The sequence below is a fragment of the Rhamphochromis longiceps genome, linkage group LG12 (assembly GCF_057381845.1).
Source record: "Rhamphochromis longiceps isolate RC_006_pf linkage group LG12, R_longiceps_female_GT1.1, whole genome shotgun sequence".
NCBI classification, from domain to species: Eukaryota; Metazoa; Chordata; class Actinopteri; order Cichliformes; family Cichlidae; genus Rhamphochromis; species Rhamphochromis longiceps.
This window is the reverse complement of record NC_140568.1, coordinates 7,364,723-7,392,668: the sequence shown is the minus strand read 5'-3', so window position 1 is coordinate 7,392,668 and position 27,946 is coordinate 7,364,723. Positions and strand designations below refer to the sequence as shown.

The following is a 27,946-nucleotide window of genomic DNA, read 5'->3' as shown; positions in this document are numbered from 1 at the left end:
CACTCCTCCACCCACACTGACCAAGGACTGTGCTTTTCTTAGCACCGTTCCAAGTTGGACAGCCAGGCTAGGTGCTGCCACCTCGGCCTTTTTAGCTTTAAGCCCTCTTCAGAGACAGACATCTTTTCTCTGCACCGGCTCCGAAACTTTCTGCTCTGGCTTTTTTGTTTTTTGTTTTCCCCCCATCTCTCTCTCTCTTAAACCTTCCTGTTGCTATTTCAGATGAGCAGCTCCGAGTGTTTTTACTTGGATAGATGAGGGTTATGCACCATTGCAGGCATGTTTGGAACAAGCACATCGATGTAAAGATTTGTATCTTTCTGGCGTAGACAGCGTCTGTATGTGTTGTTTGTATTTAAAACGTGGCTCATGACTCCTGCGGTTTTCCTCTTACACTTGGCTTGTGGATAATAATACTACGCCTATGATGGTTTTCACGGGCTTGAGGAATATTACCCCGGACATAAAGCGAGCCAAAAAAGGCACTGATAAACAAGTTGTTTGGTTTTGAGTTATGATGTCTGAGTTCTGGGGAATTTAATTAATTTAAACTAGCTTACAATTATGCTGATTTCTATTCATTTAATTAAAAATATATGTCGAAATAAAAAAGGAATTTGCTAGCTCAAGTATCCATTTTCATCTCTAACAGAGAAGCTCTAACAGGTAGCATGTAGGTCAGAATAGTTTTGCGTCCATGGAAGCTGCACACGGCATTTCTCTCTGCATTTTGTCAGGCTGGAAGCAGCCTGGATTTGAAACTAGTGCCTTCAAACTTAGAAATATCTTTGGAGCGCCCGATTCATGTATTCCAAGATATGAATTATTAATGTGTATCATTTCAAATTCTCACTGAACTGCTTCCCAAAATGTGTTGGCACCCAGGTCTAGAGGTCTCAAACAGCTCTCACAATATAGGGAAATTCATAAGTCGGCATATTGTACATGAAGTGGAACAACAAAGCACAACTCAAATATACATGACATGTGGGACCGAGGATTTTAACCTACTAAGTCAACACCATCTCTACCACGATCCAAAGCCCTCCGTTCTCCATATGCATTTACCTCGCGTCCTCCAAGTCTGGAGACATTTTAAAAAAAGAGAACTCTTGTGGAAAGTGATCTTAATATAGCCATGTTTAACACCAGTAAATATTTTCCCCACTCCATCTGGCATTACCTGAATCAAAGCCTGCTTTAAACAGGAGAAACCACTTTGCTAAAGACTTTTTTTTTTTAAAGAGGAAAAGGTTGGACCTTCCTTTTTCTTAAAAAAAAAAGATGCAGAGAAAAAGCTAACATTTGGAACAATTCTTAGCAGCGTGAAGCAAGAGAGCATACAGGACTCTCAATGCAAACCTTGTTCCCTGGCAGACCACGTTAGAGAGAGAGACAGAGGTTGGGAAGGGGGTGGGGAGGGATATTGAAGAAAGGTTAGCCTGGAGGAACAAGACTTCTTTCTCCCCTCCCACCCCTTGACCCTCCCTTGTGACAAGTTGAGCCAACAAGTGCTCTATTCAGCCCTGCAGCCAGGGGAAATGACTGCTAGGCTGAGTGCTGCCTAATGAAAGTAGAGACGCTGGTTATTATTATTGTCTTCATCATCCCTTTCTTAATGCTGGTCAGATCTCACAGAGGATGTGTGCTTTCTTGTTTTTTCACAGTGTGTGAAGCATTGTGGAAATAAGGGAAAGACATACTCTGCGTGTTGCTGGCCTTTCTGCTCGTCACCACTTATCTGAAGTTATACAGAATTTTAAGTGGTTTTCCAACATTAGCAGCATTTGTAATCCGCCCGTGGTGGTTGCTGTCAGACGGAGTGGGAGATGATGGCTCCACATGTTTATGGTCGTTTCGTTTACCTTAGCCCCATTGTGTTTATTTGCGGCTTGCTGGTGCGACTTTTGGACTCGGTGGCACCGTTGTTTTTTCTTCTTGGACTGAACAAACAGTTCTCTCCTCAGCTAAATGGCCGTAATGATCTTGGCATGTGTCCGCGAGGCCTTTTTACTGCTTCTTGGTGCCGGTCCAGATTGCATCACAGGGCCAGTCACACGCATAAACTGTGATGTTTACCATGGAGGGCATTCACAAATTATGGCCTATTTATGGCGTGCATTTCTGTTGTACAATAGCCAGCGTGAATCATGCACTTATGGGAGACAAAATGTTTGCTTCAGATACAAATATAAATAATTCTTTGATGTGTAAATAAAACACTAGTACAGAAAAACACATTAGTGTCACTCTCTTCAATCATGATGTCAGGCACTTGTTGCTCACCTTCAGCTCTCTGTGTCTCCTTCAGTCCAATAAAGTCCCAGTGGTACAGCATGCTCACCATGTCCACCCGCTGACGCCCCTCATCACCTACAGCAATGAACACTTCTCCCCTGGCACGCCGCCATCGCACCTCTCCCCAGAGATCCTTGACCCAAAGACAGGTAAAGCATCTGATGGATGGACTAACCTTCACATGGAATCTTTTTGCAAGGAAAAGTGGCGATAAAACTACAGTTGTTGTGTTATAATAATATGAAATTAAGCACTGAAATGTGCACGGATAAGTGCACATCTTATTGGCTTGAAAGTTTCGCGCCTTAAAAACAATTTGGCATATATTGTGGAAGTTTGATAGACTTTTTTTTTTTTCTATTAAACTGATCTTTCTGTGGCCTCCGTAGGTATTCCTCGGACACCTCACCCATCAGAACTGTCTCCATACTACCCCCTGTCTCCTGGTGCAGTCGGTTCCATTGCACACCCTCTCAGCTGGCTCATGCCACAGTACGTTCCTTTCATTGTGATCTGTTTGCATAGCCAGATGTATTACTTAGTTATTTATACATATCATATCTCTTTTAACTGGCTGCAGTTACATGTGCTCGCCTAAAAAATAGATTTTTTTTTGACGACCATCTTGCGTCACGTTCTTGGAATGAGTTCGCTTTGTGGGCGCGTCCACCTGCTGTGATGATGCATATTAACAGACCACCAGAGATGTTAGCTAATTAGCTGCGCTGGCTTAGTGGCCAACTTTCGACCGCTTCTCCCTGATCTAAAATTTAAAAAAGCGCAATAAATGATTTATAAAATTCAAGTCAAGCAAGGAAAAAAATTGTATTTCTTGTCCAGAAAGTTTTTGATTGCTACACCCAGGTTTTAAGGCAGCATAGAACTATATCATGACAGTATCATGACAAGACAATTTATGAGCATTTATTGGTTTTGCCATGGGTCCTATAATCAATTGCAGCGGTGCTATTCCACAAGCAGGGGATTTGAGTTGATGAGGGGAGGATTAGTGCTGATGGGTTAGCTGTCAGCTGTGTTTGATCCACCTCACTTTGCAGCCTTCGCTCACTCCGTGTACCTCTGTCTCCCAGGCAGGGCCAGCACATGTACTCCATCCCTCCAGGGGGATTCCGTCACCCCTATCCAGCGCTAGCAATGAATCCATCCATGTCCAGGTGAGTGGATCACGTTCAGTAACACCCCAGCCCTCCCGAAGGGAGACATCTAATATCTGTTGCCTCTGTGGCATGCTCTGTTCACATTTTTCCTGCAGTATTAACTTCAGTGGTTAATACTGTAAATGTTATTTGGAGTGGATGTTGCTTTATTTATAGGAATGTAAAGAAAAAATGCAGTATATCCGCTTGGAGAAAACACTGTGAGACGGTGGACAGGCAGTGGTGTCAGGACTACAAAGGGATGTAAGGTCTAAGTCTATTGGAGACAGGTTCAGCTTCTTAAATAGAGCAAATGCATTATTGGCATTCAGGGCTTCTCTCCTGTCTTTTCTTTGAGAGCTAAACTTCTGTGGTCAGGCCAGTGTTCTGAGCCACTCCACATGTGTGCGCACACACACACACACACACACACACACACACACACACACACACACACACACACACACTGAAGAGATGAAAGGGCTGAGAATCGATTAGGACAAATCAAAGCTCATCTGAGCCAACACGTCCCTTCAGACTAAACTCTCTGACCCTCTGTCAAAGTTGGAAAGATTTGTAGGGAGCCTTCCGGTGTTAGTATGAGATGAAATATTCAGAGGGTTCTCTGTGATCAATAGCATGTGTAACTCCATCCTGAAATGAACTCGCAACAATCAAAGCACGCCTCACACAAGGTTATTTAATGCACCAGACGCACTGTGTGCCAAATATTGTGCCAAAATTTCTGCTATCATGGAGATTTGAAATAAACTCGCGGTGAGGCTCTCTGACCCAGGAAGAAACCCGCTGAAACGAAGACGTTACACGAAACACTTTCGACAGTATCAGTAAGATATAAGTTTAAAGCGTAAGTGTAAAGCGTGAATAAAAATTTATGGCAACAATGATGAACACTAATGGAAGCAATATCTTCAAAATACGGAGCTTGACTGCATGCCATCACTCGGAGCAGCTTGAGTTATTCACTGGGGAATAAGTAGGATGTTTACAAGGATAGCTGGTAAAGGTTTATTACCAGGGGAGTCATAAGGGTCCTGTTTGTTTATGCAGTATAAATTATTAAGAATATCAAAGACGAGGGGGAAAAAAAGGAAAATAACACATGAACTGAGAATTAGCTCCTGTTTACTGAGTTGTTTTTAGACTTTTTATAAGACAAGAAGTTTGGTTTGAACACATGTCGCTGAGTGTGACGGTTAGAAATCATCACATATGTAGGTTAATAAGGCACATATATAATACATATGTGTGGTGTCACTAACGACAGCCTGTGTAACATGCTAAAACACTTAAAAGAGGTGAATGTTCCAGTCTTAACATTAACTAGAGTGACTGATCCTGGCCTGTGGAGCTTAATTCCCCCTCTTGTCTGTTACAATGCTCCTTTGTATTAACTACTGGAAATTGAGAGAGACACTTTGTAAAGGTGTTCTGTGTGGACGGCTGTCAGAGCGCTCTCCGCGGTCTGGGACGTGGTAAGGAAAGAGGTTTCAGGTGTCACAGCCCTGCCGTTGCCATGGTAACAACACATTCCACTTTTCTTCAGCCTTTGGTGAATAAAAGGCCTTTTGAAAACGTCTTTATTTGAACAAAAAAGAAAGCATGTTACTCATTGTGTGTATGAATTTAGTCTAGACGGAGGCAGTAGGCACAGTGAATTTCACCCCGAGGGTGAGGCAGGGCGGTTATGTGCCAGGTTAGCTGAACTTTTTTTTTTATGCCATGTCAAGCTGACAGAGGTACGCTGTTACATCCCGCTGTTAAAACGTTGCCCCCTTTTTGCCCTCCCAGCTTGGTGTCCAGCCGTTTCTCCCCTCACATGGTCACCCCACCTCCGCACAGCCTCCACCAGACCGGCATTCCTCATCCGGCCATAGTTTCCCCGGCCATCAAGCAGGAGCCCAGCGGTGACATCAGCCCCTCGATGCACGCGTAAGACAATTCAGCAAAACCTGCCTTCATTGCTGCTCCTCGTTATGCTAAAATCTACTCGTGCTTACTCGGTCATTCACACGGCTACTTTCATTCTTGTTTTGGATTAGCAGAAAGTCCCCCGTTCCTGCCAAGAAAGAAGAGGACAAGAAGCCTCATATCAAGAAGCCTCTGAATGCTTTTATGCTGTATATGAAGGAGATGAGAGCCAAAGTGGTGGCAGAGTGCACTCTGAAAGAGAGCGCGGCCATCAACCAGATCCTTGGAAGACGGGTAAGCAGTGCAGACAAAGGCGTTGGAGTTTACACATACATATATGTGTGTGTGTGTGTGAGAGTGTTTAAATGTCCTTTGATATACTCTGTCCACAGTGGCATTCCCTGTCAAGAGAGGAGCAAGCCAAATACTATGAGCTGGCCAGGAAAGAGAGGCAACTTCACTCCCAGCTCTATCCGGGATGGTCAGCACGAGATAACTATGTGAGTGACACATTTCTGTTCTCAGGTTTCATATCGTGACTGGATGATGTTTAAATTTATTTCCCTTTAAAGTTCAGTCCAGCTATGACTATAGAAACTGCCCTTTTAATCTTTGAAGTGAAGTCGGTGAATTTTGTTTGCTTTCACTATGAAAAAAACTGTTTTTAACAGCATTGTTTCATGTGTGCAGGGAAAGCGGAAAAAGAGGAAGAGAGAGAATAAACCAGACTCAAAACCAGAGGGTAAGGGGCCATTTTCTTCCTGACTGGCTTTATTTGGTTTTTTTTCCCCTCTCACATTAGAGAAGAATGAAAAATTGTAGGAACTAACAGCGAGGGCTTTATTTTTCTTGCAGAGCTCAAGCCCAACCTGACACTGCACATTTCTTCTGTTATTTTCTTTCCCCCTTTTTTTTATTTCTGCGTGAATTTTGTCCTTCGCTGGCTCTAACTAACTCCTTTCCCTGCTTTTATACTTTGACAAGCAGCTTATGAGGTTCATTGCTAATAGTGGTAGGTATGTCTGCTATTGTGCAATCAAGTTACCACGGCAAATTGGCCAAAAAAGGGAGCTTTTCACTCTTTAGTGCACATTTTGTGTACATTTTGTGTTGTTCCTCTTTTGATCCATGCACACATACCATTCGTATTATGCTGTGAACATCCTGTTTCAGTCTTCTTGTTGTCAGTTTAAAAAAAGGTCTTGTTTCTAACTTTAACATCGTGCTTCATTGCTTAAATAATCACTCATTCACTTCTGTCGGACGTGGCATAAAGGGACTTGCACCAGATTTGAAGTCAGCGGCGGATCCATAATTCAGTTTGCTCACTTTTCCTCGTTTCCCCGCAGACTTCTCGATAAGAAGCAAGAAGCAGTGCGTGCAGTACCTGACCTCGGAGAAGATGTGCGACAGCCCCGCGTCGTCACACGGAAGCATGCTGGACTCACCGGCCACTCCCTCCGCAGCCTTGGCCTCCCCCGCCGCCCCCGCTGCCACTCACTCTGAACAGGCCCAGCCGCTATCGCTCACCACCAAACCGGAGGGGCGCATGCAACACCACTTCTCGATACCCGGGAAAGCTTCCGGGTCCACATCCTCCTCTTCCTCATCCTCCTCTTCCTCCACCCCTTCCTCTTCCTCCTCCCAACCCACCATGTCCATCCCCGTTGGTACTTCAGGTAGCCAGTCAAACACACCCATCCTCACCCGGCCAATCCCCTTCACCTCTCTGCACCCCTCCATGCTGTCTCCCCCTTCGCCCTTCCACCAGGCCCTTCATTCCCATCATGCCCTGTTCCAGTCGCAGCCCCTCTCCTTGGTTACCAAACCAACTGAATGAATTCACAAAGGCAATTTTTCTTTCCTCCCCATTTATTGTGCTGTATATTGATTGCTTTTCTTTTAAAAAAAAATAGTTATTAGAACAACTTTTTTTTCTAAATAATGAAAAGGATGAAATATTATTGGTCAATATTTGACCGTCTCCTTTTCTACATCTCTCAATGAAAACAAAAATGTATTTTTTGTAAAGTTTACTGCAGAACTGGTTTCTTTTTTTTTGTTTTGGTTTGTTTTGGTTTGTTTTTGTTTTTGATGCATTTATCCAATGAACCTCTTGTATAAATGAACCTATGTACATAGTTTCTTTTATAAAAGCAAAAAAGAAACAAAAAACACACTTTTACTTTAGCCAAAACCTGATTAATGTTAGTATGAAGTTTAAGTCTTAGTACTGGCCAATAATTGCAACCCCCTTCTCCCCCCCAACCCCTCTTTTTTTTTTAATTCACGAGTGTGTGCCCCTTCTCTGACATGTTAAATAAACATTTGAAATTGTTTCTTAAAAGAAATATCTCAAGTCTGTCTTTTCAATGCTGTTTCTGGTCGTTTAACAAGGAGAAATTGCTTTAACGAGGTGATGTGGTTTGGATTAGCGTTCCTATAAAAAGTGACCACAGGGCATGACACTGTAGGTGTAGAAAATCACATTTAAAGACAAGTATGATTTATCAGGGCTGCATTTAAACTGGAGGGGGCAGCCAAACAAAAAACAAACACAGCTGTCATTTTTTTATGCCTACATTATCCTTCAGCGCTAACGTGAGAACGTCTTCAGCAAAACCCTCCTGACGGTGGCAAAGACTTTAATGTTTAATAAAGCAGAATTAGGCTAACCACACTGGAAAATGAGTGCCTGAGCCAGGGTAATGGAAATTTCAAGCCCGGTATAGACGCAAATAAAAAAATAATAGACATCTGCTCATTCTTGGAATGTGGCATCCCTCAACAATGACTAAAAAAAAAAAAAGCAGGTCAACCCTCCATCCCAGTGCACCGTACCCTACTCGGGCTCCCCTTTTTTCCTTTTGCACTTTTGCTGCATCTTTATTCACCGTTTGGCACACTGCTTAGGCTTTAATTAACTCAGAGGTAATGGGATGGAGCCCTTGGGACCTCATTAGGCATTTCAATTAGTGAAAAAATACACAAGGTAGGTTACAGTTTTTGGTGGCTTTGGAGATGAGTTTTTGGTGGCTTTGGAGATGGACCAATTATGTGGGAGCAGAGGGGGGGAGGCCGGCCAGGACGAGATAACTTGCAACCCCTCTATCTACCAATTTAACTTAAGCAAGATGTTACCTGCTGCAGGGAGCTGGGAAATGTTACTTTTTCACATGCATTTACATATAAAGAAGACTTAACGATAACACAGAGAACGATCTGTCTGTCTTAGCTGATTTTCTACATTCAGATGAAACATAAATAATCAATGACATTGTCACAGAAGCATCATCCATTTGCCGCCAGCAAAAAAAAAGGTGACCTGTGTCATATATATTTTTAAAATTCACTTTAAACATTGTTGTAAAACTGCAGAGCGGCGGGACTGAGGATGCGTTTCTGTTTGGGGCCTTATATAGTAGAGGCACCAAACTGTCAAGTGTGCCCTGCTGTTTTAAGCAATCATTAGGCACAATAAGCATTTGCTTGTTTGCCATTCTATCTTACATCATTCCAGACACAAACTGCTCGTGCTCTGATGCCACGGCTGCCTGCTCTGAGCCACCTCACCAATCCATCAGTGAAATTACAGGTAATGAGTTGTCAAAACAGTCAGCAAATCTGTCTCCTCGAGGCCATGCATGCAGCCCGGCGTTCAATTCTCCAAAGACAGTACCCCTATTATGAAGCCCAGTCTCTAAGTGAATAAGTTCATATGTGCAGGTAAATACATTTCCATACCCGTGCCTGCTTATTATTGTTATTTTTTAAATGTTAAATTGGTCTTGCTATATTGAAAGAAATATTTTTATTTAATCACACCATCCACTTGAAACCAAACAGAGGCTATCTTGCAGTCAGCATGTAACACACGGCTGTTTATCTCGAGTAACGTGTCTGGATGCTGCTCTGCTCAACATCTGCCATGTAAAGCACGAGGTCAGATTTAATACATGTTAATTTTTGCTCATTAAATTCCTCCAATCTCTTGCCAAGGTTCCTTTTTTGGGCCTTCCTTTGATCTTAAATTTATTCCAGGTTAACCGTTTGATACTTTACTTGCGTAATGCTGCCTCTAGATCTCTTATCTGAGAAGTCACTTAAACTGTGAGCTGCAGCACATTTAAGGCAAGGCCAGTGTTTATGCATGAGCATAATCAGGAAAAAAAAAGCTGAACCTATATCTGCCATTGACTCTGTGACCTTATATTCCTACTAATTACAGGATGCTTCACATGCGGTTTCCCAAAGTGATATTAATTGATTGTTTCTGTAGCATTCACTGAGCTGAGCAAGCCTCAGCTGGCTCGTTTGTGAAGACAGGTATGGCTGGCTGTGAGCTTAAGAACCTCCGTAATGTATTATTCATACCCATTTGACCTTAAAGATGGAAATGCAAATGGATGTCAAGAATGAGAGGGATCATCGGACTTTTCAAATGTCAAATAGCCTGCCACAATTAAGACAAATTCATTACAAGAGCCTGAAGGTCTCCTGCACCCAACTGAGATGTAAAACACCTCTAATTAACATTTATATCATTATCTCAGAAACTGCTGAACATGTTCAGCTCCAAGGCCAGCGATATTGGTATTGTCATGGCTTTGTTTTGTGGTGTTTTATTTTGGCCATTGCTTACTAGAAGAAATGCTTTTCAATACCCTTTAAGCAAAGTTAACCTACATAGATAATGGCACAAGTAAAGTGTTTGTTTTTTTAAATTGCACTACATGCCAATACTGCCATCTGCTGATAAGGTGAAATGACACGCATGAAGGAAAAATATCAACAATGCCTACACTTAACCCGTGTGTGGCAGTATAACACAAACGAGACCCCCATCTCTTCTTCTATGGTGGATAAAAGACATTGAGAATAATAAACACAACTTTTTTTTCATGAGGTCAAATAGGCGTGCCCTAAATTTGTGTAATGTGTGTAATTTTAGTGGTTTCCACATAGCTTTTAAATTAAACCAAGTCGAGTAAAGACAGAGCTGCCTCGAACATCCCTGTCTTTATACATATATGGAATTAAATACAGTAATACCTGCAGGCATATTTGGAGGAAACGGGGGGATTTTCCTTTTCTCTGTTACAACAATGGTGAGACACTATGACTGGGAGCAGGACATGAAAAACTGTCCCTTAACCTATAGTGACACGTCTTTATCATAATTTAAGCACCAAAGATATTATAATTGATTATAAGTAAGCTGAAAAAAAAAGCTATAAGTAAATAAAAATAATAAATATAAAATAACTGTATCTTGTATGGTCACCACTGTTAGCCACAGGTCCTGTGAAGCCTTTCTTTACAGAGTTTGCACGTTATCTACATCCCGGTACTCTGGCTTCCCCTAACAGTCTAAAGACATGCATGTGATTAGGTTAACTGGTCATTTAAAATTGCCCATAGGTGTGAATGTGAATGCTTTTCTGTGCCTGTGTTAGCCATACAAAAGATTGGCCCCGCCCACCCTGCGACCCTGAACTCGATAAGTGGAAGAAAATAGACGGATTGACTTAAAAAAAGAGAGAGAAATACAGATTAGTGTTAGTGTCTGTTAATATGGCTTTCCAACAAAAGAAGCAAGGCGAGGTGCACATGTTTGATGACACTGAAAGGTTTTTCTATTGTAACACCTCATTTGAACGTGTCAAATCTCGCCCCACAACTACCCCACCCCCGCAAAAACAAACAAACAAAAAACAAAACAAAAGCAAACCCAACTTAAACAAGCAGATCCACTTTGGTAGTGAGCTGAGACGAAATAAAATCATAATATTGAATCAAAAAATACAAAAGTATAATGATTTCGTGCCGTATACTACCATAGATGGGCTCTAGAGATTCAGCGGTGTCACAGGCTGAGCTGGGCAGCTGAAATGATAAAACTGCACAATAAGAAGGACGTGAAAGTAATGAAACCACAATCGCCACGCTTTCTCCGTCAGCACGTTCTTGTTATAAAAGCATGTAGCCTCTAGGTGGCACTAAACTTCACTCACGTGTTTACAATCGCAGAAGAAGAGAAATGCCAGCTCGTACACGGAAGCAGGCCGGATCTGTCAAACCTCTTGAACCTGTCGGCCTGCGTTTGTCAGCTCGGATTGCGTCGTGAGCTCTGAGAAGACGCAGCTGAAATTAGACGGATTCGGGTCGCGTTTCTTTGGCGTGTGGACACAGCCGACACGATGAGGACGGCTTTGCTGCTGCTCACTATATCTGCAATATTCCTGTGTTTCAGCTCCATCGGAGGTGAGTCGAGTTTTGTTTTTGCGTTTTTATTTGGCTTTAGGCCTGCGTTGGTTGAGCACTTATGGAATTCCCCACAATCCCTGATAAAGATGATAGGCGATATATGTCAAAACAGTCCTTTTTTTAAATGGAGAAAGGAGAATAGACTGATTTACACCACTGTAGAAATAAACAAATAAAAAGAATAATAAAACAATAAAATGAGTAATAAAAACTCGTATATATTGCCACGTTAATGTGTTGACATTTTTTAAAACTGTAAATTTTAATGTTTTATTTTTATTTTTAATTGCATAATAGGTGCTATTTATTCAGTTTAGTTTTTTATTTGAGCTTTTTCTGTTATTTTAATAATCTTGACTTTTTCCTCATCCTCCTTGAGCAGTCGGTCCGGTTTAACAGGTTGGCTCACAGGTGTTACGTGAATAGGATATCCTTCTGCTTCTTAAGAGCTTGGGAGGGATTGCGCTCATCCAGTCTCCTTTTCCTTCACCGCTTCACTTTTGCGATATAATTAACTTATTGTGATCTCTTGCAGGGGAATGTGTACTTGTGCTGTACTCTACTATACACATCTGTGCATAATATTCCCTGTCTTTACAGTGAATATAGCAAAATATGGATTCACATACAAGGTTTTCACCGTAATCTGGCGTAATTCCTCCCAACTGGAGGCCAACTGACACAGGCGATATATCCATACCAATATTTGGTTATGATTTAAAAACCCCGACAATATTCGGATATATTGGCCAATATATATAGTTTATTTTTCAGACACATGAAACTTAAAGAGATTTCCCTGACATTTGTTATGCACTTATTTGTTTACTCGCCTAAGCTCTGCCTGACGTTGCTTGTTGATTTTGTGGTACCTGTTGCCAACAGGGAAGTTGTAGACTGCCCTTTAGTTGGCAAACAATGCAACATTAAGACTCCTAACACGATTAAAGGGTGTTTCTACCTTTTTCTTCTTTACTTTCTTTAATCAACCTTTATAACAGGATAGGTGGAGTGCCAGTATCGGCTGATAATATTGACCCACCAATAAATCAGTTGGTCTCTACTACATATATTTCCAAACCTGCTGGATAAAACTGTGGACACTGTTGGATCATTTTGTCCGTAGCATAATGTTAAGAAAATTACTCATGAATTATAACTTATTGTACAGATCTACATTCTTTTAGTAAAAAAAATCTCAGCATTATTTATCTGTTAATCATGGTCTGCACCACTGATCCACACAAGTCATGTGACCAAATACTAATGGCATATAGTGTTCACTCTGCTGATTATTGGCCCAGTTGAAAATCAGGATGATAAAAAATACTGGATTCCTAGTGCGTGTTGCTTATATCTTTGTGTTTTTGTATGATTTTGTAGTCAACCTAACAAATTAATGAGGTCAGCTGACATATTGTAGCCCACTGACCTTTTGCTTTGCATAGTGGGTAATCCAGCCTTGATAACTGGTGTATTAGTCCTATAGTAGTAGGTCTACGCAGTATGTCACATATGTAAGCAAATGTACTCAAAGTGTCAGTGGTCACTGTCACAGTCTAGTATTATCCACGTCTGCTATATTGTCCTTTGATTTCTGGAATGTTTTGCTGCCAATCTTTTTCATGGCAGACATGATTCAATTATGTAATTGAGTAATCCCATTTAATGTAATCACTTGGAGGAAGCTGACAAGAAAAATGTTACGAAGATATCGGGAGAGAAGAGAAAAATAGATTAAATAATATTTCAGAGGTTTGCACTGGAAGAAATAAGTAGTGAGGATAAACAAGCAGATGTGCATGTAATGTAATAAATAGTTAATTCAAAATCCCAGTTAACACATTTAACATTCCATTAATACTGAGGCTCTTGTTTTTGTATTCAGCACAGGGTGAAGTCTCCCCAGATGCAAAAAGCCCACCAGTAAAAGATACAAATGGAACAGATCAATCTCAGTCAAGCGTGTCTGGTAACCACACCGGAAAGGCGGCTAACGTATCAAAACCTGAAGAGTCACTAAGCTCACCTACGAAGGGTGTGAGTACATCAGCTGAACAGCCCAAGGCGGTCGAGAAAAATCCGGAAAGCGCAGGAATTGAAACAGATACACAGAATCAAACTGAAAAACAACAGGAGGATGGAAATGATGAGCACGATGGAAAACAGGATTCTGGTCCGCAAACCCAAGGGAAAAACAAGCTGCCCAATAAGACAGATGGGCAAACCAACCAAGCGGAGCCTGAAACCAAAGACAAAGAAGAAGTAAGTCCACAAGCCCAAGCTCCTACAGAAAACGATTCTAAAAAAAAGCCAATTGAAAGCACATCCACAGAGAAACTTAAAGATGAATTGAGCACCATGGAGGAATTCCAAGGAGGTGATGTAGACGAGGACGATGGGATAGATGACAATGAGGAAACACCAAACCATGCTAATGGCGAAGAGCAAGGAAAGGATGGTGTGGAGCAGACTAAAAGAAAAGAGGTGAAAGTTCCATACGACCCATCCAAAATGATGGAAAACGGGGAAAGCAGCCATTTCTTCGCCTACCTCGTTTCTGCAGCTGTGCTGGTGGCAGTGCTCTACATCACTTACCACAACAAGCGCAAGGTACTTTTGCTGTTAGACCGGCTTGATGTCCCAAGTCTTGTACCCAAATACACACATAGAAAAATATTTTTTTTTTTTAAATTTAACTTTAAAGTTTGACTCTGGTGTTTAAACTAACATAAACTGCACCTTGAACCTTGAACTTTGAGCCTAAAATATATTTGGCACCTGTGGTTGCTTTTTGAGGCGCAGGTCATTTCCTGTGTAGAACACACACAACAATTACGTTGAGAGTTGTGTAAATTTCTCCACTGAGCTTAAGGAAAGAAACACATTTCCCAGCTGTTCTGGTTTAATGCTGAAAACCACTTTTACATTAGCTAAAGCTTTTTTTTTTTTTTTTTTTTTTTTTAACTTAGTTGTCCATTAATGTGTAGCACACTCAGTTCTAACATTGGCTAGCTTAACTATCCTTATTTTGAAAATCAGACATCTTACAGCAGTCCAAACCAGACTTGCCTGATCTTTTTTTTCGCCACCAGATAATCGCCTTTGTTTTGGAAGGAAAGCAATCCAGAGCCGCACGTCGACCTAAGTCCACAGAATACCAAAAATTGCAACAGCAGGTGAGTGACTTTTATAAAGAAATACATTTCTCTGCGGCTCTTTTCAAGAAATGTTGTAACTTTTCGATTCTTTCTTTTCTTTCAGATTTGATCTCAAGCCAGCTGTTGGCTGTTTGAAATGAAGGAGTGCAGATACCGGTGTTCGATATATTACTGAAGTACTCTGGGTTACACCTCGGGTTAAATGAACATTCTTCTATTTTGGACCTTTTTAGATGTTTATTGCATGACTATGCAGGTGACACGATTTGCCTTATTGAGGGAATGGGGGAAGTGCAATGAAGGTAAAATAGGCATGCCGTTTTTGCACTTGTGTCATTATTTCACTTGTAGTTTGGCCTGACAAAGGTCCTTGCTCAGGATGTTGAAGTAGCAAATTCCAGCCTTACTCCTAAATAAGCCATCTGAATCGTTGTAAAATACTGTAATGTGCTTTTTATTTGCGGTTGTTAAAAATGTCTTTTAGAGTTTAAAAAATACATCAAGATTTCATTAAGATGTAAAAGTGTCATATTGGAGGTCAGACTCTGCAGTGTAGGCCATGTGAATGTTGTAACAACCGTAATCCAGAAGGAGGTAATGGCTTAAATATAACCATGGAAGAAGGAAAAGTCACTGCTCTCATATCTGCATGCTAAATACAGCCACAGCCTGGCACAAATATCGGAAAGCACATCTTTGCTTTTAAGGTGGAATGTAGAATCAATGAGGACTACAAAGTTAGTGTGTGGTGATTGTGTAAACAGTGTTTTATAGCAGTTTCCCAAATATAACTTCATTACCAGACTTGTTATTAGAGGTTGCTCCTTATTAAACTGTTCTACCTACGCTAAATCACCCTATGTGGGCAGCAGCTCATTGATGCACCGGTACAATATTACAATGTTTACGATAAACTGATTGCAGAACAGAATCTGACATTTGAAAGTTAAAAAAGACACTTTGATGGTTAATTTAAAAAAAAAAAAAAATTAAAACCATCTTTTTTTTTTCGTTTTTGTTTGTAAGACTTTCTAAGCGGGCGTTCGCGTGAACTTTTTTCCATTTGTTCAAGACTACTTAAGTGCACGATTAGCGATGCGCTGCTTAAGGCTGGAATCTATATTTATTAACACTAAGCTGGCTGTAGGTTTGTGTTGGATGCAGAGATGAACGTACTGTCAATGCTGTGATGCAAACTCGTGGCATAAAGGGAGCAACCGTATGATGGCCGACTACTCCTTTTTAAAAATTGAGACTTGTCTTAGGTTTACTGGGTGCGCATGCTAATCTCTTATTTCAGACAGTATGTCGAGACGACCAGTCTTTTTCAAAGTGGTGTTTAAAGATCTGAAATCTATCCATCATGTCTGTGGTTTAGAAGAATATTTTTACGTTGTACCACTACATGTGTCTCGGGGATGACCACTTAAATATAAAGATTTCACATTTACTCTGTAACAGATGTGTGTTTATGTTTAAAAGAAATGACAGACTTGTGCCAAGTTGTGAATGAGTTTTACTGTGATCCGTGGCGTCGCTCAGATATTGTACCCGTTTTCCTCAGTTTCCTCGCTGTTCGTTGCAGGTGGCGGGCACGTAAAGCTAATTGTGTAAGAAATAGAGCTGTTTTCTTTTGACTTAAGGAATCCCATATTATGGTATGAAAATGTATATTTTTATTAAAGAATTAAGTGAAATTATCTTTTTTTGTTTTGTTTAATGAAGCACTGTAATTAGCTAGAAAACATCATGGCCATGTAGACTTTATTTCTCTGTTGTAAGGAGTGACTGTCCATTTAAAAAATAAAAACACAAAGAACAATAAAAAGAAGCTTTCTTGCTCATTAGGGTGAGAGGTGAGCCAGCTCAGTTGTATGCTTATTGGAAAAGAAATGCTTTTTCTACTGTCTTGTCTCAGTTGAGTCGGACTTGTTAACAGCCTTCAGTGTCACAGCTCTTATTTTGACTTTGAGAGTAAAAAGTATCAAAGCATTAATGTTAAATAGTTCAGTTAGCAACGCTGTGAATGCAGGACTTTAACTTTTATCTAAATGTACAATTGATCCACATAAAAAGTATACAAAGAGTTTATTGGAGTTTCTGAACATTTTTAAAAGCAAAGTGAGTGTTGAATCAGAGCTTCCACCTGAGCCCTCAGAGTCAGCTGACTTTGTTTTTCATGCATAAACTTTCTAGATTATTATTATTATTGTTATTATGAACATTCTGAGTTACAGGGTCTCAAAGTACATAATCTGATATCTGACATGAGTCTCCCAGCACTTTTGATCCCTCCCCTTTACATACATGAGATGGCCACATTAACCTTTCAGAGTTGAAAAACGTATTTAAGCTCAGATCCAAGACCACAAACAAACTATTTTCAAATCAGTGACGCAGAATAACAGAAACAAGAACCGATAACCTGGATGTTTTTCTGATGACTCATCTCCCCCCCCCCAAAAGTACAATGTGTAAACTTTACATTTTAATAATAATAATGCATTTATATAGCGCTTTACAATACCACTATTCATTCACTCACTGGTGGAGGCAAGCTACAGTTGTAGCCACAGCTGCCCTGGGGCAGACTGACAAGCGAGGCTGCCATATCGCGCCATCGGCCCCTCTGGCCAACACCAGTAGGCGGTAGGTGAAGTGTCTTGCCCAAGGACACAACGACCGAGACAGTCTGAGCTGGGACTCGAACCGGCAACCTTCCGGTTACAAGACAAACTGCCAACTCTTTGAGCCACGATTTTGATACTAGGATCATCTTCCAGCAATGATTCCTTATGACTCAAGAGAATTTCATGGCTGCCATTTTTCTTCGATCAGTATCATCTGAACTTAATAGTTCAGATGATACTATTTGCCTTATTGAGGGATTTGGTTAATTTTATGTGGAATAACTCAATGAGAATAGCAATCACTCATTTATTCTGTTGTATTTTATAAACTTTGAATCCTTTAATATGACATCCTGTAATTTTTCAGATAAATGTTGTGGTAAAACAACATACCACAACATTTATCATTAACAGACAGTGGAGCAGCATTTAGTCACATTGAGTAGAAGCCTACTACAAGCCTATCTTTAGAGCTCCCATTCATGACAAACGTGTTGTGGTAAATCTCACTCTCACTGGATGTTTGAGCATTTTGCAGAATGATGGAGGGTTTATATCTGCAAGCGGTTCCTGAGCTCACCAAAAATCTCACATAATCAAGCAAGAGGTGGCCAAATGCACCATGGGAAAACCACGGCAGGCATAAATTATACAGTAGCTCACTGTTACTCTGCACAACTGCCCATTATTATGAGGGCCTGGAGGGAACGCATTCACTGTTTATGCTTCCTTTCAAGGCTGCACAGGATTTTACAGTTAAGGCCAGCACACTGCAGATCATTGTGAAATTATGTCCCACTTTCCCACCACACACAAAGAAGCGTGCTTCCCTCACAGTGGCATCATATTCCTGGCCTCCTCTTCATAAATGTCAGGTATCTCTCCCATGGATGAGGACACCATGCGGACAGAGTTGCAACCACGAAGCCCGCCCTCATACTGGATGAGCTGTTTCCAGAACCCGTTATTGGGTCTCACGACAGGGCGACAGGTCCTGACCCAGCCGTGGGCCTCTAGGAGGCTCACGCCGCGGTGCTTCATTAGGTAAGCCATGCACAGGGCTGCGGAGCGGCTCACCCCGGCGTTGCAGTGCACCAGCGTGCGGCCGCTGCTCTCCGCTGTAACCTGGATTTTATCCGCCACCTCGTCAAAGTGATCGCTGAGTCGAGAGACCGGGGTATCAGAGACCGGGATGTGGAAGTACTCCACCCCTGGAGGGGGCGAGACGCTGCCCTTTTTCTCAGTGACGTTGATGATGCAGGTTATCCCGCAGCCAGTCACCTGGCGGGGATCACCGGCCGCTCGGGCATTACTCAGGTAAAGACAGTCGGTGACTCGGCACAGACCCGAGAGAGCCGACGGAGCTGGCTGATGCATGGATAACGTCACATTCAGCGATGCTTCACAGTTTGTTCCTTTCCATGATACTAATCGCGCCAGCGCGCGCACGGCTGGGGCAGCGAGGTACATGCAGTGGTACGGCGACTCAGGAAGGCCAAACATCTGTGAGCGCGCAAGCTGGCGCCTCCAGCTGGATGGGGGTTTTATCAAGTGGATACCAAGGTCGAATTAATGAAATGTAAATACCCTTTCTTAGTGACGTACTAGGCAGCTTTATACTGACAGCTATGCAGTGGGTTTAAAGTGTGATCACAATTCAAATAACCTACACTGTGAAAACAAACAAACAAACGTTAAACATCCCAGTTTTAATGAATCATCAACGTTATGATTATCATGTAAATGACTTTTTTAAAAAATCAAGATTTGCTGTGTGGCCTCAGTAATTGAACCCAAAGTGCAGGACTGGGAACAAAAGGCATAAAACTGAAAAAACAGCTTTATTGCTACACTCCAACAAAAGCACAAAGATAAGCAGGCACCCAGGACACAGCTCAGAGAGGACTGAGACAACATATGCTCACAAAGGATAACAAGGGTACAAGCAACAGGTAAGAGGACAGCTCAAACTAATAACAGATAATAAGTGTGTGGGAGTAGAATCAAAGCGAAAGCACACGACGAGAGACTATCAAAATAAGACAGGAAATAACCAGCACTGAGACCAGGACTGAGACATGAATTTGACAAAGAGATAGAAGATAAACGAGAATGGGAATGCAAAATGGAGATTAATAAACCTTTCACCAACTAAAGCAATCAGGGAACTAAAGGCACAGAAAACAACTGGACTTTAAGTTTCATGAAGATGTTTCCTTCATGAAACTTAAAGTCCAAGAAGCTCTTGGATGAGAGATGAAACATTTTCACGAAACGTAAAGAAGTCCAGTGAGTTTTTTCCCCCCCAAGCTCCTTAGCCTACCATGACCTGGAAAACTGAGACATACAGAACAGAAAACAGGATCATCACCCCCCCCCCCCCCCCCCCCCCCCCCCACACACACACACACACAAAGCAAACATGAAAACTCTAAATTTAAAGATAATGTAATTTTAAGTTTATTTAAATGCTTAAGTGACTGCTGTGGTTTTGAAAGCAACTCATTCTTGCTTCTTGTCAGGTCTCTCAGACTAATCTTCCTCCTCAGTAAGTGGAATGCAGCCCAGTTGAACTGAGATCAGCTGATTAACTCAGCCAGTCAAGAATGTTCCAGGTCCTGATCCAGAAAAGCAGCATTTTATTTAGTTGGCAGGAAAATCAAGAGTAAAAGCCAGTGTCCCGCTTCCACCGGCAGCCCAGGAGATCCAACCCCTGGCAGAACCACATTCTTTGGGTCAGGATCTTTGTCCCCGTCTACATATGTTCCTCTTTCTAAAGCTTTTCTCTTTGATAGACACTATTTGTTTCATCCGTTTACCACTTCACCGGTTTTGTTCTTCTTGTTTTATGGAAACTTTTCATTTCTTTTTCTGAGAATTATCGGAGGTTAACAGCTTGTATCGGATTCTCTTTTATGCTCATGATTGATAACACACAGCCTAATGTTGTTCCAGTTTGAGATTTTTACAACTTGTTTCCATTTTTCCCATTGATTTGCTCTGAAATAATTAAGCCCTTTAATTAATAATACCTGAAAATTAAGGCTAAATTAAACTACGTTTGTGGCAATTTCTCGCTTAAATCTGATTAATGTGAGCTCTTTTGCTCATGAACTAAAATCAAGATAATAGCTAGGTGTCTGAAAAAGTATTTAGTTGGCAATTGTCCAGTTTTTTTTAAGAGCTTTTATTATTTGCTGAGATTTACTGGTAAACTTGGCATTTTTAGTCGAGTACCCGCTATTTGAAATTGAATGTGTTGAATCACAGCACCGAGAAGATAAGAAATATTGTTCAAACACCAGTTTGGATGAGTGAATGAAAAGCAGGCGAAAGAAGAGGTGTGAGATTATGCGTGTGTACGTGTAGAAAGCACCTAACAATGAAGAAACATCAACCACTGGTTATGTTACAGTAAGCAGAATCACAGCACTGTAGTGTGCCTTGATTTGAGGTGGTTGCATGCAGGCCTTGCTGGTGGTGCCTGCAGGCAGTCCTCTCGTTGCCCGGGAAACACAGATGGTGGATGAAGGGGGCGCATACAAAAGACCATAAACCTGTGGCAGCAGCTGGAGACCGAGACCAGCGATTAATTCAGGTCTGCGCGCTGAGTGAAAGAAGTTACTGTTCTCATTAATACCCTCCGCTCATGTTCTTTGTCCCGAGGCTTCCGACTCCACTTTATCCTATTTTCCGTGGACTGGACTCCCGTCAGTGCGCAGCTGTTGTTGGCACTCCCACATCTGCTTCTCTCCGCTCGGCAGCCATATAGAGAGGACGCACAGCCGCGGTTCGTGTTAGTAGCGTGCTGCCACTCGATCCAACCAGCCTTTCAGTGCGGGCGTAATCACTGCGCACACACACGACGCCTGTTTTCCCGTCTGATCGGCTTGCGGTCAGCCTGGTAGAGGAAGACGAAGAAAGCAGAAAAAAAGGCGAAGAAGGAGCGATCTTTTCTTATCGTTTGGTGACAGGTGGACGTGGATCCCGGAGATCACTGGTAGGAAAAAAAAAAAGATAATTTATTTCCAATTATTCTGCTCTTCCGTTGCATTCAACTTTTACCCCCCTCTATCCCTCCCAATCCTTTAATAAGATCTATGTTTTTAGGCAAACACTAACTCCTTTAATCCCTCCAGTTGAGGGCCTAGATTATAGAGAATATGTCTTGTAGGTTGTAGGGTGTATACTCGTTTACCATAGAATATGAAAAATAATCTTGTAGTTATTTTTAATCTCAATACATCTCTCAATACAGCAGGATGCAACCTACCCTATATGTCTTTAATCTGCAGAGAACAAGCTGTAGTCATTATTTTTGCACTGATTTGCCAAGAGCAATGTCAAATAGTCCCAGCCTTAACTTAGATCTTCTAATATTAGAGTCACATCTAATATGAAGTATATATGAAGTATATACATAGTATATAGTATATAGACAAGTCCATTTGACTCAGTATTTTGCCTTTTAGGTACTCCCTGTGGATTCATCCACAGCGCTGCAGACAGAGACACACAGGATGCTGGGAGGATCCAGAAGGGAACCAACAGCAGGACAGGTTATGTGTACAGACTGGATTGTCGTCATTATCATCTCTAGGGAGGTCACACGGAAATTTAATAGCATTACTCAGTCATTTAGATAACTGATATTACTGACTCCTATCCTAAGTGACTCATATGTTTTTACAGTGGGTGTTTTTCAGTCCACCGTGTCTGATACTAAATTTAAAGCAGTAAAAAGAAACAAAAAAAAAAAAGATGAAAGAACAACCAGTACCTGGGGGATCTTGTGAGGACAGTTGGGTTGTGTCCCACTTTTTTCTGCTGCTTTGTGTTGTGTGCTCTTCTCCAGTTACATCGATGGAAAAAGCAGATTGTTGGGGGGGCTCGACAGGACTTCATTGTACTCCCGGTGGCTTCGCTCCATTGCCCTCTACTGTGCTGCGTATGGACTGGTACAGGATCTAGCCACAGATTTATACCACTGACTTTTATTCCTCCACATTCACTTTTATGTTGTACACAGTGACTTCTTATATAAGTGCCGATGAATATAAAATACAGAGCCAGTTTTTTATGGACTCAGTCATGCTTTTGTGTGAGTGTGTGTCTCTGTGTGTTTGTGTTAAGCCTCTATGCTGGCACAGAGGACAGATAAATGAAGACCAGATAGAACGTGGGAGATCAGTTATGTGCTTAATCACTGACATTTATTATTATTATTATTATTATTATGCTTGCTATATGGTACTTTTCTCATGATTATGGTTAAGAGGTGAGATAAACCACAAATTGGATCATGTGACCAAATCATATTAGCATAATCTGCCCCTCGGGTGATTTTATTCAAGATTTTTGTAGAAAAGGAAATATTTGTCAATATTTTTCAAACCAGTACAAAACTATATCTTTGTAATCATGCCATCATTCGCTATATCTATATTATTTTATACTACACTATACCATCCTAATTCCCTTTATTGTGACTTGTCTTGCAGCGATGACCACATGGTGCCATTTTCCCTGCCCTGCACCTTCAGAAGAGCGAGTCCGTGTTCCAGTGTTTCCCTACTGAGAGATGACTTCTGCTTTTGCAAATCAGTGAAAACAGTAGTTCACTTGTTGCTTCGTGGTCAACATCAGTGTGCTCAGATTTAGCAGGGAGATATTTCATGGGTGTTGTACAGAATAATTTGATACAGTTTTTTTTTCTTTTGTAAGTAATAAGCGCGTCCTGGCCCGTTCTCTGACTTTATTTTGCTGTTCAAAAACAGTGACGCGTGCGGTGACCTCTACTCTTTCTAACCCTCTGATGGTTTCTTCCTATATAAGATACTTCAGTCAAAGCGAGCAGTGTTTCACCAAGACTCTATTTTGTGTCTTTTCATAGCTGGAGTTTACTCTGACAGATTTGTGCAAAGCTCTGATATTTGAAAAAAAAAAAAAAAAAAAAGCTGCTAAATTGTGTGAAAATGACAAGTTCCCAATGTGCCATTCACACAGTATGTTTTTGTTTGTGTGGAAACCTCTAAAGTTGATCACACTTGTGTGTGTGTGTGTGTTACGGGAGTGTCTACGTGAGTGCACGTGTTTCTTTGCATGTACCCTGTACGTATGTCTGCATGTGTCTCTTATCAGTCAGATGAAATGTATTTGTAACGGGCCTGAAGCTAAAAGCTGCTTTACTGTGGTTTTTGTTTTCACAGCTGCACACTCAATAACAGGCCTATATTCTTTTAGCCACTGGATGTACCAGATAAGGGATAAAACAACATTTACAAATGGTTCTTAGCATTTGTTACAACCTCACTGAAGTAGCAGTTATTATGCTGATTTAGATCACAAGGATGCCATTGGAAATTAATGGTCTGTAGTTTTCTAAACGATGCCCGCTGGCATTAATTAAGTTGTCCCGATGCCTGCAGTCCTATCATTTCACACTGAAGCCAATTTCAGCAAATGCTAATAATTATGCGTAAATAGATTTTTACCCACATCTGGGTTGTACTAACAGTATCTCACTAATCTCTAACAGTACTAATATATGTGCTAACAGTTGGAGGATTACTAACCTGTATTGAGAATGCTGTTGGCTGGCATTTCTAACCCTAACTTGACTAACCCTCTGCTTTCTGCCCGCGGTCTGCAGCGCATATACTTCCTTTGCATGATTTTGCATCCCTTCTTTTAGAAGTTTAAATAAATCGTTAAAGTCGGGAAAAATGTTGCACTGAGCATGTCAAGAAGGGTTTCGGGACTTGGAAAGGGAAAGAAAGCGATTAAGCTCAAGGTGAAAAGACAAGCGGGAACAGCTGCTGACATCAAACTGGGTTGACCACACACTTACGAGCAATCATCGCAAAAACGATTGTGATCAGATTCAGAGAGGTCAGCCTTTACATTTGTACGTGCTCAGTGCGGTCAACCTGCAGGTGAGTGCCTGGCTTGTTGTCAGCTCGGGCGGTGATGTCAGACAGAAACTGAGCACACCTCAGTGCTAACTCCTGATTGGTGCTGATACTAACAGTCCTGATCCTGTAAATGTCCATCTTACTAATGTCTTTGTTTGCTGTTCTTTGCTAAACTTTGAGTAAATCAAAGCATGCCCAGCAATACCACTGGACAGACCTACTATGAACAACAGTCATCAAAACAATTCACTAACCCAAAAGAAGAGTGTTGAACAGCTCTCCACAAACTAACAAACTAACCTACTAATGAACACATAACCTAACAAAAATTAACTAGAATCAATAACTCTCTGCTCAGAATTGTTGAAGCGCCCCAGCATCGAGGGGATGCGTCACTTACTAACAGAATGAAATTCAACAACGTGCTTGAATGTGTGTGAGAGGGAGAGAGAAGAGCGAGTGTGTACAAGAGGTGTATTTGTGTGGAAATGCAAACAAGTTGCAAACTGGCAGTGAGCACTGCGAAAACCTCCAAATACTCTTGCAGCCTAAATCTAATCCTTGAACCTCTCAGTTTATGTATTATGTGGAAGCAGCATGTTAATTAATGTTTACACTGACATAAATCATGTTTTGAAAAGAACAAAAAAGCAATACAAGCAAAATGTCCATAAGAACAGCAGGAGGTCTAAGAAAATGTGTTAATAAAGTTTAAAAACAATAATTTGATAGTGATTGTATCGTTTACTGTTTCATGAACAATTTCTGAATATTTTTGTAATGTTGTAACTTTTGTTTCTAAAACTTTGTATCCAGTTAATAAATTTTTTTGCAACATAGCGTTTCGTCATAAGTCTGTGGGCCCGTGTTTCCTGTCCTGTTTCGGTCACAGACGGCGTGGAGTTAGTTTTAAGCAACAAGCGCAGATTAGCAATGACACTCAAGGTTACACATTGCTTTAAAATGTGAAGACAATGGCCATCAGAACACAATTGGTATTGCATCTTATAAGCTCCAATTCAATATAAAATACTATGTATAAACCATAAAGTAGACAATATTGCATCAAAAATAATGAAAAATAATATTGCTAGTGATTTGTAACATTATTTATTATTAATTCACAATCAGCAATAAATATATATGCATAATATATGTATATCTGCATGTATATTCTGTAAATACGTACATAAATAATATTAGCAATGAGTATAGAAAAAAATGACCAGATTGCTTCATATTTTGCATAAAGTAAATAGCTACTAGTTCATTTTGTTGGGAGCTGAAGGAGTGTTAGTGTAACGATATGTGTTTACGACCCATAAACACTGCAACACACTCATTGTGTCAGTGCCTCAACAACCTTTAAGAATTCAAGAACCTTTTTTTAACCTGATAACAGGGATGACATCATTCAACATTTATCTTTTGTATTTGTTTCTGACAGCTGCTCAGGTATAAAAAAAGGATCTGGTTAAGGTCAAATGATGAAGCTCTGTTTATCTTGAAATGCTTACATACCTGTAGTACTTTATCTCTCAAAGAAATGTCATGGATCCTTAAATCATCATTAATGGCAGAGAAGCGCTGGCATCAAAGTGGGAAGTGGTTGTATTACTAAACTAACTTAAATATTATGCATGTGTCTGGCTGATCAGTCAGATCACCATGTTCCTCCTGTGAATTCATACATACAAACTGTCTAAAATAACTGTATTGTTTTCATGGATGCAAACTTCCAGCAGGGGGCAGCAACTCATCATGTTGGGAGATAAAAACGATGTAAATTCTAGCACAGGTTTCTTCTTATATTTAAGTCAAGCGGACACATATTTGTGATGGGGCAATGTTTCAAACTATTCTGTTGATACTCCTTCACATTTACATCAGGCCTGCTTCAAACACTGCATTTATGATTCCTTTTAAACCACATTTTCAGCAATGTTGATTTTACAAATACACAAAGTGTGTTACAACTCAAAGGTGAAACAAAAGTGGTTAGTAATGTTAGTAGGATATGAGTGTATTGCTTTAAAACTCGCTTGTAATGTGTGCATTAGATCCATCACGTCATACAGGTTTGTGTGTCTGCGCCAGAGACAGAAAGAGCGAAACACACACCGCAGTGGACCTTCATTCCAGCATCCTCCTGATCTGCATGGGTCAGACACACTGGGTTCTGCTCTGCCCCCCATTTGAGCCCAATGTGATCCAGATGACAGGGGGGTTTCCACAGGCAGAAGCTGGGGGGCCCGGGGTCTTCATGGGTCAGCGGTAATTCACCGCAGAGCTCTGAAAGCAGAGTCTTAACACACACAAAACCCCGCGCAGAAAAGTGAGGCTCCACTTAAAGTCTTAAATATCACACAAACCTCAGTTCAAAGGCAGGTATGTTTGCATGAAAAGCCTTAATCGGCTTAATGATGTCCTCTAGCGCATGGTTAGTTTTGAAAACACACTAATGCTCAAGTTTATACAGGCTTGGATACCACAGAGACATTTATGTCCCAAAGACAGAGAGAGGCAGAGACCGAGAGCTTGTGTGCGTGTGTGTGTTGATGTAAGCAATCAGTAATTTCCACAATTATCTAATTGTGTCAGAATTTCTGCAAGTTTTTACCAATTATCCATTTCTGTTTTCTTCTTTGTTTGAATAAAATAAGGAATGTCTTAGCACACTGCTCATGTGTGCGTGCGTAATTATGTGTGCGATCCAGAAGCAGCCCTCTGTAACCAGAGCCTCCATCATATGGAGGATGCCTGCTGAAATAACAGCTCCGCTACTTCCAGCGGAATGTGTGTGTAGGCTGTAAAAGATGGCGAGGAAGAAGAAGAAGAAAACCTAAGCCCGGGAAGTATTTCTCTTTGTGGCACTGTAATCAGCAGTGCTCTGCCCTGTAGAGCTTAAAATAGTAAAACCACTGAAAGACAGTTCAAGGACTGAAAAGAGATCGCTCTCGCTGCAAGTGTGTATTTTTACGTGTCGCTGCTTCCTGAATGAAGACGTGAATCTAGTTACAATATTCTTCAGGTTTTCTATTTTTTAGGGGGAAAAGTGATTTCCAGGCCTGCTGTATGTGCGCTGTTGTCGTGTTGTAGAACCTTTACAACCTGTGTCCTGTTTCCACATACATTTGCAAAAATGTATGTGGAAATTAATGGAGACTTCCTGTTCAGTTCAGTCTGGATAAGAAGCAGACAAGTTACACATGTAAAGAAGAGGAACAAGCAGAAGGAAGAGGGAGTTCCTTTTCCATCGGGTAGAGAGCAGCTAAAAAAAAGGAGTGCTCGTAGCAGTAAAGCAAACCCAGGGCATTAAAGAAACAATGAGAACTAAAACTGAAACCAGGCTAGAAGTCCAACTTATACATTATATGTACAGGTGCAACAGTCTTGAATCAAATGGTCTCGCACCAACCATCAGAAATCAGTCTTTTCAGCGGTTGTGTCTTGCTGGGAAACGCTGAGTCCAATTCTTCCACCATATCCGGCAACAGTTCCACAGACAATTCCAAGGCCACTCTCCTTGGCATCTGTCTGCACTAGTCATCCTGTTGCTTCCCTGCTGGAGCAATACAGCAGAGCAA

At 41.1% G+C, this 27,946-nt stretch overlaps 3 protein-coding genes and 1 long non-coding RNA gene across 5 annotated transcripts in view; 3 read left to right on the top strand and 1 right to left on the bottom strand.

The window, feature by feature from the left end:
* LOC146656753 (transcription factor 7-like 1-B) overlaps positions 1-7,738 on the top strand; it is a 30,654-nt gene extending 22,916 nt beyond the window's left edge. Inside the window, exons 5-12 of one of the 2 annotated variants that reach the window (XM_085424524.1) lie at positions 2,312-2,447; positions 2,688-2,790; positions 3,390-3,473; positions 5,268-5,408; positions 5,519-5,681; positions 5,780-5,887; positions 6,078-6,129; positions 6,737-7,738. In XM_085424524.1, coding sequence (XP_085280650.1) covers positions 2,312-2,447; positions 2,688-2,790; positions 3,390-3,473; positions 5,268-5,408; positions 5,519-5,681; positions 5,780-5,887; positions 6,078-6,129; positions 6,737-7,227 — 1,278 coding nt within the window. In that variant the 3' untranslated portion in view covers positions 7,228-7,738. The remainder of the gene's footprint in view (positions 1-2,311; positions 2,448-2,687; positions 2,791-3,389; positions 3,474-5,267; positions 5,409-5,518; positions 5,682-5,779; positions 5,888-6,077; positions 6,130-6,736) is intronic. The other variant, XM_085424525.1, reaches the window with a different exon arrangement.
* A 3,715-nt stretch (positions 7,739-11,453) lies between these two features.
* Positions 11,454-16,515, top strand: LOC146656752 (uncharacterized). Its single transcript, XM_085424522.1, has 4 exons — positions 11,454-11,651; positions 13,543-14,267; positions 14,750-14,833; positions 14,919-16,515. Exons 1-4 carry the CDS (start codon positions 11,588-11,590, stop codon positions 14,922-14,924), a joined length of 879 nt encoding a protein of 292 aa, XP_085280648.1. The 5' UTR covers positions 11,454-11,587; the 3' UTR covers positions 14,925-16,515.
* Positions 16,516-16,886: 371 nt separating this feature from the next.
* Positions 16,887-18,963, bottom strand: LOC146656751 (dual specificity protein phosphatase 18-like). The gene has a single exon (XM_085424523.1). The coding sequence runs from the start codon at positions 18,946-18,948 to the stop codon at positions 18,277-18,279; it is 672 nt and encodes a 223-aa protein (XP_085280649.1). The 5' UTR covers positions 18,949-18,963; the 3' UTR covers positions 16,887-18,276.
* A 1,027-nt stretch (positions 18,964-19,990) lies between these two features.
* On the top strand, positions 19,991-23,758 carry LOC146656750 (uncharacterized). Its single transcript, XR_014914179.1, has 3 exons — positions 19,991-21,445; positions 21,918-22,403; positions 22,947-23,758. It is a non-coding gene; the product is annotated as an uncharacterized LOC146656750 (long non-coding RNA).
* Positions 23,759-27,946: the final 4,188 nt, after the last annotated feature.

What these genes read in the sequence shown, in the direction of transcription:
- LOC146656752 (XM_085424522.1), top strand. Translation starts at nt 11,588, where the DNA reads ATGAGGACGGCTTTGCTGCTGCTCACTATATCTGCAATATTCCTGTGT. An exon ending in GTGTTTCAGCTCCATCGGAG is followed by an intron (nt 11,652 to 13,542) that starts GTGAGTCGAGTT and finishes TTTTGTATTCAG; the next exon opens with CACAGGGTGAAGTCTCCCCA. An exon ending in CTTACCACAACAAGCGCAAG is followed by an intron (nt 14,268 to 14,749) that starts GTACTTTTGCTG and finishes TTTCGCCACCAG; the next exon opens with ATAATCGCCTTTGTTTTGGA.
- LOC146656751 (XM_085424523.1), bottom strand. Translation starts at nt 18,948, where the DNA reads ATGTTTGGCCTTCCTGAGTCGCCGTACCACTGCATGTACCTCGCTGCC.